Source organism: Miscanthus floridulus, chromosome 3, assembly GCF_019320115.1.
Source record: "Miscanthus floridulus cultivar M001 chromosome 3, ASM1932011v1, whole genome shotgun sequence".
Taxonomy (NCBI): Eukaryota; Viridiplantae; Streptophyta; class Magnoliopsida; order Poales; family Poaceae; genus Miscanthus; species Miscanthus floridulus.
Genome location: NC_089582.1, coordinates 110,864,234 through 110,873,391, shown reverse-complemented (window position 1 = coordinate 110,873,391; position 9,158 = coordinate 110,864,234). Strand labels below are relative to the sequence as shown.

General features: G+C 41.5%; 1 protein-coding gene and 1 long non-coding RNA gene across 2 annotated transcripts; both read right to left on the bottom strand.

Moving 5' to 3' along the window:
- Window positions 1-271: 271 nt before the first annotated feature.
- LOC136546468 (uncharacterized) lies at window positions 272-2,600 on the bottom strand. The gene is made up of 2 exons (XR_010781361.1): window positions 2,476-2,600; window positions 272-1,160 (listed from the first exon to the last, which is right to left on the bottom strand). It is a non-coding gene; the product is annotated as an uncharacterized lncRNA (long non-coding RNA).
- A 334-nt stretch (window positions 2,601-2,934) lies between these two features.
- LOC136546466 (uncharacterized) lies at window positions 2,935-7,490 on the bottom strand. Its single transcript, XM_066538439.1, has 12 exons — window positions 7,265-7,490; window positions 7,086-7,147; window positions 6,629-6,697; window positions 6,413-6,494; window positions 5,930-6,000; window positions 4,878-4,979; window positions 4,715-4,804; window positions 4,004-4,078; window positions 3,887-3,919; window positions 3,728-3,808; window positions 3,467-3,526; window positions 2,935-3,373 (listed from the first exon to the last, which is right to left on the bottom strand). The coding sequence occupies exons 1-12, from the start codon at window positions 7,317-7,319 to the stop codon at window positions 3,206-3,208; spliced, it is 948 nt and encodes a 315-aa protein (XP_066394536.1). The 5' UTR covers window positions 7,320-7,490; the 3' UTR covers window positions 2,935-3,205.
- Window positions 7,491-9,158: the final 1,668 nt, after the last annotated feature.

The following is a 9,158-nucleotide window of genomic DNA, read 5'->3' as shown; positions in this document are numbered from 1 at the left end:
CTGTTTGCATGCACCATTGTGGCGCCGTGCATGGAAGGTGGTCTGGTTGCTCGGTTTCACGTACTCCTTGATATTCTTTCTTTCTTCAAAAAAAAAAGAATAGAGATTGGTCTATAATCAATCATTCGTATATATAGTCCTCATTTAGCAAATTGTATTGCTATAATTGTGTATGACTAATTTGGAAGGAAGAATTTTGTTGCAAGGAATGGGTGTAGGAGCGAGGGCTGCGGGAACGCAGCAAGCAAGACTATGGGCCTACATTGGAATGTCGCACCAAAAAGTGTCCATGTTTTGTTCTTTTTAGTTGTAGGAGAAGAGTGCAGCTTGCTGAGCGATACTGTACCCACAAGATTCAGAAATGTCCAGAAAGAACAACACTGCAGCCCTCAAGTGTGCCAGAGCAGTGATGCTGCACATTTCTATGATGTTTCTATCTTCAAAAGGCCGATCAAGTATACCTGGTGTGTCAATCACTTGGTAGCGTAGGAATTTGTAATCTGTATGACCAACAAACAGGGATTTTGTTGTAAAGGCATACGGCTGGACATCCACATCTGCCCTTGTAACCTTGTTCATGAAAGAACTTTTGCCCACATTTGGATATCCACAAATTAGCACAGTCCGGGTGTTCGGGTCTATGGAAGGAAGCCTGGCCATGTGCTGCCTGATCTGCTCTAAGTAAGCCAAACTAGGACTGATCTTCTTCACAGCTGTGCACATACGCCCTAGTGCAGCCTCCTTCAGACGCTTGCATTGGTAAAGGGACTTTCCACACTTGAGGAGCCTCAAGAAGTCCTTGGATATCTTTGCAATGATGTTCCTAGTTGTGTTGATCTGACCCAGGGCAAGTTTGTAGTGATCCTTGTTGTAGAGCACGTGGAGAGATCACCATAGAAAGGGTGGATGTCATCCAGTCGAGGAAACTCATCGATGATGGTGGAGAGCTTTTCATAAAAGTTCTGCTGGGAATACCTAACCTTGCGCATATAAAACTGGCGAATGAGGGAGAGAGCATATCCCTTGTGGACAACAGTCGGTGTCTGCCTTTGAGTGCGGGACAGGGTTATGTCAATGAAGTTCTTCCCAGGAGGGACAACAGTGATCTTCTTGAAATTGTACTGCACCATCTTGGTGATACAAAACTTGAATACCAATTCCTGTAAAACAAGAACAAATGCGAATGCTACACATAAGACTGGGCAAAATACCCGATACCCGAACCCATACCCGAATTACCCGTACCCAAACTACCCGATTACAATTTCAGATACTGACTATAGATACCCAAAATTAGGAACAAGAAATTCTAAGACGACATAACCAACAATGTCTTTGCAAGCATTCGTTTTGAAATGATTATAAAAAAAGCGTCAATATGCATCTTCACAAGAAGGTACAGATTAATCAGACCAAATATAAAGACAAACCGATTTCCATATTAAGTTGAACATGCTATTGGTTGCTTTAGAATACTCCATGGCAATGAACCAATTTAATCACACAGCACCTTGCTACTACGCACGGCAATGATACTATCAGAAAAAGCAAAAGCAAATTAAACTGGCATCAGCAAAATCCTAAGGCGAGCACAAATCATAATGCATCACCTGCAGGCAAGAATGATTTTTTGTTTAAAGCTAAGCTAAGGAAAGGCAAGATGCCAGTAACAGACAACAGGCATCCTTTGCATGGATAAGAACAAAACAATCTTGATTAGCTGCACAAAATCCACAAAGAAAAAGTAGCACAAAACTAATTGAAGGTTTCGGTGGTCATGCTCGAACTACTGGCCCCGTTCGCTTGTCTGAAACTTGGCTGAAATTGGCTAAAAACACTGTTCTGGCTGAAATGTTGTGAGAAAAACACGGTTCCGGCTGAAAAAAGAAGCCAAACAAGCCAGATTTATGATCAGCCGAACGGGGCAATATTGTGAAAGGAAAATACTGTTCTGGCTGAAAAACACGATTATATCCGTACACCCAACATGAACCTTAATTCTCCAATGTCACATCTAAGCAGCAGCTAATCGCTAAAGTATCAATCGATCAAACATCTCAACTCTCGCACAAACCATATCCAACTGATCGCTACGGATTATAGGGAACCTTAATTCTCCCATGTCACGTCTAAGCAGAAGCTAATCGCTAAAGTATCAATCGATCGATCAAACAACTCAACTCTCGCACAAACCATATCCAACCGATCGCTACGGATTACAGGGAACACTACACCGGATACCTCAACAAAATTGCGAACAGCTCCGACTGATAAAACCATGGAGAAGCACACGGGCATGAACAATGCTAGGGCCTACAGATTATAGGGAGCACTACACCGGATTCCTCAACAAAATTGTGAACAGCTCCGACTGATAAAACCATGGGAAGCACACGCGCAAGAACAAAGGATCATGAGTAAAAGAACAAAGGATACGACGAAGGATAAGGCATACGGGCCAAGAGCGCTGCTTACCTTGTGAGGCGCCCGGAAGAAGATGACCGACTTGTGGGCGGGAGCGGGGAGAGGTCGCGTCCTCTCCGGCAGCTGCTGGTGGAGGCGGTGCACGCGTCCCCCCTCTAGCGGCGGACGGGAGAAGGGAGGGTTAGGGCGGGTTTCTCCCTGGGTCCTACAGCCTGGGCGTTGATGGGCTGAGCTTTATTCGGTCTATATACGTATTGCTCACCAATTGTGATGAAATTCTGCTAAAAAAAATTGTGGTTAAATTTTGCTAACTTCGACCGCCCTATGATTCGGCGGAATTTTAATCTTGCAGTTGATATGTTTCTGCATTTTGGCTTTGGCTCGGTGCCTCCTTATCTATTGCTGATTGTTGCTACGTACTTTTGTCAGCAAGGAAACTTGCTAAGCAGTCGAGGCAGTTTGTAATCTCTCGGGATTGGAAGCATCGCTTGGCCTCTAGTACATCTCCAATTTTACAAGAAAACAATCGTGTTTTATTTATTCTTTCCAATGACTTTACAGTGTACAAAGCAACCAATCAAAACATAAAATTGATCAAAATCCAAGAAAAAATGATAAATGAGTGGAACTGGAGATAGTTTCAAACCAGACCAAATAATCACACATGTCTACTCCAGGGAAAAAGAAATTCTGTCACTCCAGATGCAGGTTATTCTTCTATGTTTTCTGACACACAAAGCAACCAGGAAGGGCATGTGCATCTCAAGCGGAGAGGATTTGATCACAAAGCAAGGCCTTCCTTCCGATATGAGAACCTGATAGACCTGTGCACTGCGGTGCCCTTTACAGCTGTGGTTTTCGCGGGCTTCTCGGCGTCGATTGCGACCGCAATTGGTTTGGAGTCAGCTACTTTCTGTTCCTTGGCGCTTTCCGAAAAAAATTCAAGTCCCTAGAATGTGCACAAATAAGACAGGAGATTCGGCATCAACAATTTCATAACAAAGGGAGGGAGGGTGGGAGGGGGGAGGGAGAGAGGGGGTACCTTCACTGGCTTGTTTTCAGGTTGAGCTGAATGTGAGAGCTTCAGCTTCTCACTGGTTTCCTGCGTTATGAAGAACAGTGAAGAATCATCAGAAGAAAAGAACAACAAACACATAGATGTCTTTTCACACATTGTTTCTGATTGACCCTACCTTGCCAAGCCTGCTTTATCATATGTTTGGTTTGCTAGTTCTTGGGAGGATATAAGTTTACATGAATGAAAAAATCTTTTATCATGCAGAATGCTCAATAATCTGATCACCTGGAAAAACTTGGTGTTTATTCCATCTTTTAAACCGCCTGCTACTTGGCAGAGGTACCATATACCAGTATTAGCCACGTCCTGTTCAGTATACACCGGAAGTTAGGATAAGGGGAATTAAAGGATGGCATGGATAACTGATACTCACAAGTCAACTACCTGCTTGTTCTCAAGTAACTCGATCTTTCCCTCCTGATAACAAGGGAAACAAAAAGGTCAAGATGTATAATTTTGACAGCAGTTCATGAACAAGTTTAAGAGAATACTCAAACTCACCAATCCAACAACCATTTGCTGAATTGTTTCGATATCAAATCCAATTTGAGACAGGTCATCTTTAACATCATTGACCTTCACATATAGAACAAAATTGTATGAATAAACTGAAACAAGGATAATAAAATATAGTTTGTAGCTTTACAGCTTATAAGTGTATATGGTGTGGGGAAAAGCTTTTGCATATCATTAGGAAGAACATAAAATGTCTTCGGTGCTCTAAGCGAAGAAAATGAAACGAGCTATCAACATATCAGTGCCACATATATGGGAATGTTAGAATGTTACAGATTTACACTGGTTTATCAACAGCCATAGCCCAATGTAATCACATAATTTAATAAAAAATAATATCAACATGCTAATGCTTGTTTTCTTCTGTTCTTTACAGTCTATCTCAAATGTTACTTGCTCGCTGGTACAGGCTCCATTTTTTATTTTTAGTTTGGAGCAGATACCAAAGAAAATCCTTGCAATGAATAACTTCAATGAAACAGTTATGCAGCAACAGACGCAAATATGCGTGAAACCACTTAGGGCTGTACTATATGGACTTAGTGCTGATCAAATGCAGGCATATAGTATTAAAAAAGAAGAACATTATGCTCAGGCACAGGAAACAACAGCCTTTTAGGAGGCCCATGTGGGTATCAAGAGAATATCATAATATTACTGCCCAGGAGGCAGGAGTCATAGTTAAAATGAACGAACCTCATTTCTAATAGCTTTGGAGACCTCTACTTGTTCATCCATTTTGCCATCCAAATTCTCAAGCCGCTGAGTTAGATGTCTTTTTGTTGCCTGAAATTAATTGCACTTATAGATATGACAGATGCTGAAGTAAATATGAAATGAAGTTGGGAACAGAGCATACAGCTAGTGCTGATGAAACTTGCTCCAACTGCTTTGACATGCTCTGAACAGCATTTGCCATGTTGTGTTTTGTGACAAACATGACATCTGAGAGAGACAATCCCTGCATGAGGTTATTAACATGTCAGAAAGCCTAAGCAGAATAGGTGAAACGATCATTCTGACTGCAACATGTTATTAAATGAAAAAAAAAATCTCGACTTGGAGCTGTTAACATCTGATGATCTTGCCTCTAAATCCTAGTGAAACAGGAAAACTGTATTATTAGAATCAAAGTGCCTATCAACTGTCAACTTCGAAAACATGAAACTTGATTGGATAACCTGGTCTCTGATACCAAATTGGAAGAGCCTAGTGATCTGAGAGCATATGAGTGGGAGGGAGAAGGCCGCCACTTCCAGGATCGCCGGCGTAAGGGAGCTGTCACGACCTCGGAAGAGCGGGCGCAAAGAGCAGAGGCAACAATAGAAGTTGTCCTGCCTGCCTAACTGATACAGAGGATTTCCTATTTATCTAATCTACTAAGGAACTGCCTAATTCCCGGAGTCTGCTGCGTCGGATGTCTCGGACGTGTCGTTAGCCCCTGGTCCTTCTTCCGCTGGGTGTATACAATACCGGCCATAACATCCATAGCCAACCAGGAAGACATTATTATAGAATTAATATAAAGAGGATTTATCCATGGTGTTCACATGGATGAGTACCAGTTATTCAGTTACTAATGTCCAATTACTTGTCCACATGGATGGATACCACTTTTAAGCTGCTTCACATAAGACCCTCTGGAACTGAATGTGGTAGCATCAGTAAGAAATGATGCATAACTTCCTTATTTAAAACACAAATATCAGTACTCACAGACAACAAAACAGAGCAGAATAGCTAAAATAATAAATATGCAGGGAATAAAAAAATTTACTTTCTTTTATTTGGTTACTAATTCAATAAAAGTTACCTTGAACCTAAAAAACAGAGACAACTAATGGAGAAAAGGAGGAGAAAATAAAGAAAATTCACAACCAACTAATTAAGGGCATAGATTTTGCATTTTACCTTCCACCACATGTAGCAATAACCCATTGCTCCAATTGCAGCTGCTGGCAGTATGTAGGATGATAAACCACCTGCAAAAGGAACAAGCACATAACTGGGAAAATAATACAAAAGCCGAATATAACAGTAGCATTTACCCACTTATAGTAAACTGCTATAAGCTAAGAATCAATGTGTATGCGGTTCCACTGTTCCAGCTTGTAAATAATCAGACATCATGTATCACTCATTGCTAACTTCAGCACTCAACATGTTTTCAAGAGTTTTTTGCAGAACTACTACGTGGGTGGTCTCCTTTCAGATGTACATAGTTTAGAAGTGTAAATAAGCCTGTAGGGGATTAAGAAACTGATTATTTAATCTTCTGTGAACATTGATACAGGAATTATCTGAACTGAAGCTAAATATTTGCATGAAATGGTAATTTGTACACATAAGTGAATAAAGGAAACAGAACGAGGAGACAGTGAAACTGATACAGACCTCCTGAGTCAGATTTGCCATTCAGTATGGTAATGGGCCTTGACAACGTTAAATCTCTGACCTCTTGGGCTAAATTCCGAATCTAATATCAAGCACGAGCATGCAAAATTAAGATGAAATGAATAATTTTATCAAGATGGAAGGAAGGAAGAGTAACTTCTATGCAGATGCTGCCACTGAGAATGTCAGATGCATTCTATATGAAGAAGATCATACCTGAGCTTGAATAAATGCAATATCATAGGGGCCTGAAGCAGTTCCTTGATTTACACCCTTCATAATCTCCTAAAAACATAACAAATACAGCATTGTCTTAAATAAACATTAATTAGTAGTTTGCAGGGTTAATATGTGTGGTTGTAGGCGAAGTTGCAGAGCATATCATCAAAATCTGTATGATATGTATTAGGAATCACTAACTAGTGAAGCATAAATTATGCAGGACTTCCGAACGACAATTGGTGCATTAAGTCGTTGATGCAATTTTATCACATGGTGTTAATCACATACTCATACAGACAGAACTAATACTTCTAGCACCCCATCGCCAAGTCATTTAAAAAAATGTGTAAGTTATCAGCTACTCCATATCTGACAACGCTCACCTGTCCAAACCGCATGATAGTGCGTGTAATCAAACATGAACATAAAAATGGGGAAAAATTATACAGACCTGGAGTTCCCCCAACACATCAGATAAGCGTCCATTCCGCAGCAGGATCGACCCCGTCATCCCTGCAAGGACACCATTTCACCACGTAAGGTGTCGAAACAACAGCCGATCGGGGGGAAATCGCATCAAATCCGATAGAGATTTGATGGGGGCGTCGATGACGGTGATGAGACGAGGACCTGCACCGACGAGGATAAGGACCTTGGAGGTCGCGACCCCCGTCTGCGTCGCCATGCCTCACCGCTCTCGCGCTTCACCGGCACGCCTCTGGATAATTCTAGAAGGGGCGGCGGCGGCGGCGAGTAGGACGAGGAGGAGGAAGAGGCGGTGCGAAGCTTCGGGAAGGGGAAAGCTTTCCCAGCGACCGAGCGAGAAGGGTGTCACAATGTATCGATGAAAACGGAGTTCGTGCGTCACGAAAACGGACGGAAACCATTTCTAGTGTTTCTTTTTTTCGAAACGAAATCGGGTTTGGAAACGGAAACGGAACCGGAATATACGGGTGTTCAAAATGAACTAATATGATCGGAATTCAATAGAAAGGGTTAGAAGCCAGGAACTTAAGTCGGAATACCGCACATCTTTATACTTACAAATAACAATCACACAAAAATAGTTCACAAATGACAAACTTCACACTCATAATTCAAAAATAACAGCACAACTTAACACTCAGAATTAAAAATAACTAGGTCCAAAATTAACATAACAGGTGCGCGGAGGAGGTCATACCCCAACTAGTCAAGGCCTTTTCTTCACTGCATGGCGGCAGCGTGGAGGCGGAGGCGGAGCCCTGCGCGGGCACATGACTGGCGACTAGGCGGTGGTGGCCTGGAGGGGGAGGGGGAGGCGGGACGGCTGGCTGGCTGCTCCCCAGTCCCTATGCGGCTCTGCTTGTGCTTGAGAGAGACTAAGAGAGATTTTTTTTAGGTGAGAGACTGAGAGAGATGAGATCTAGGGTTTCATTAGATGGGTTGTAGTGTTAGGCCTTCAAGATAAGACGTCAAGATACAAGGTTTTATGGCCCTGGCTAAAATCTGGAACAAATCCGATAAAAATCTGGCCAAATATGGAATTACGAAAATACGGACGGGAAAAGACCTTTCCTGTTTCTGTTCCGATTCCGGAAACAGTCGTTCCGCATTTTGTACCGTTTTTGGATTTTTCCGAAAATACAGAAATGGGTGGATCAAATGTGGAAAGCCGGGCGGTTCGGAACAAGAAAAATTTTGTCCATTTTCAACCCTAGTCACAAGTCACAGATGGATATAGGCATTTTGATCTCAAGAGCATCTCCAATGGTTCCCAATTATTTCTTCCCGAAACCATAAGTTTTCCAACCCGCTAAAACGTGGAAGCAATAAATAAGACAATCTCCCACAGTTTTCAATAATTCACTCCTAAAACATAGAAGATAATTTTACATCAAGAATCATGTACAATTTCTAAATTATCTTAATCACTTTTATATATTCTTTCTCTTTTGTATATTTGTGTCAGGAATCATTTTCTACTCTTTATTCTTTCTCACGCCCTTCCAGCTTGAATTGGCAAACCGATACGCGCGTCTTCCAAGTGCCAAAAGATTGGAAGGTTGTATTGAGAACTCTTGGAGATGTTTTTTTTCTATTCTTGCCATAAATCATAGATTGGGAGGTTTTATTAGGAACTCTTGAGATGCTCTTAGGCCGAGGCTCAATATTATTCCTAAACTTTCAAAATGACCATTTCAATCCTTAAACTTTATTTTCAGGCTAATTTTTTTTTCTACGAAGTGACTATCTCAATCCTTAGGGTCTCTTTAGAACATAGGCTAGGAAAATGTAAAAAAAAAATTGTCTGGTAGTAAACTGCAGCCTTTGCTTGAATGCTCCACTGGTAGGTGTTCAGATTAAAAAAATGGAAGCATCAAGCTTTGTGTTTACCTGTGCTGCAACCAAAGGCTCCCTCATCTACTTTCCTGTGTGTTCAATTCCCAAAGGATCAGGGAATATGACAACTCAGTTTCTATGGCCTTTGAATTCTGAGCTCAATTTCATCGATAAATTATTTGTCGGTGCAGAAAGTGATTAA

Excerpts from the sequence above, each read along its gene's own strand:
- LOC136546466 (XM_066538439.1), bottom strand. The coding sequence starts at position 7,319 with ATGGCGACGCAGACGGGGGTCGCGACCTCCAAGGTCCTTATCCTCGTC. Across the intron at positions 6,698-7,085 it reads ATGTGTTGGGGGAACTCCAG|GAGATTATGAAGGGTGTAAA; the intron begins GTCTGTATAATT and ends TTATGTTTTTAG. Across the intron at positions 4,079-4,714 it reads CCAAAGCTATTAGAAATGAG|GTCAATGATGTTAAAGATGA; the intron begins GTTCGTTCATTT and ends CTATATGTGAAG.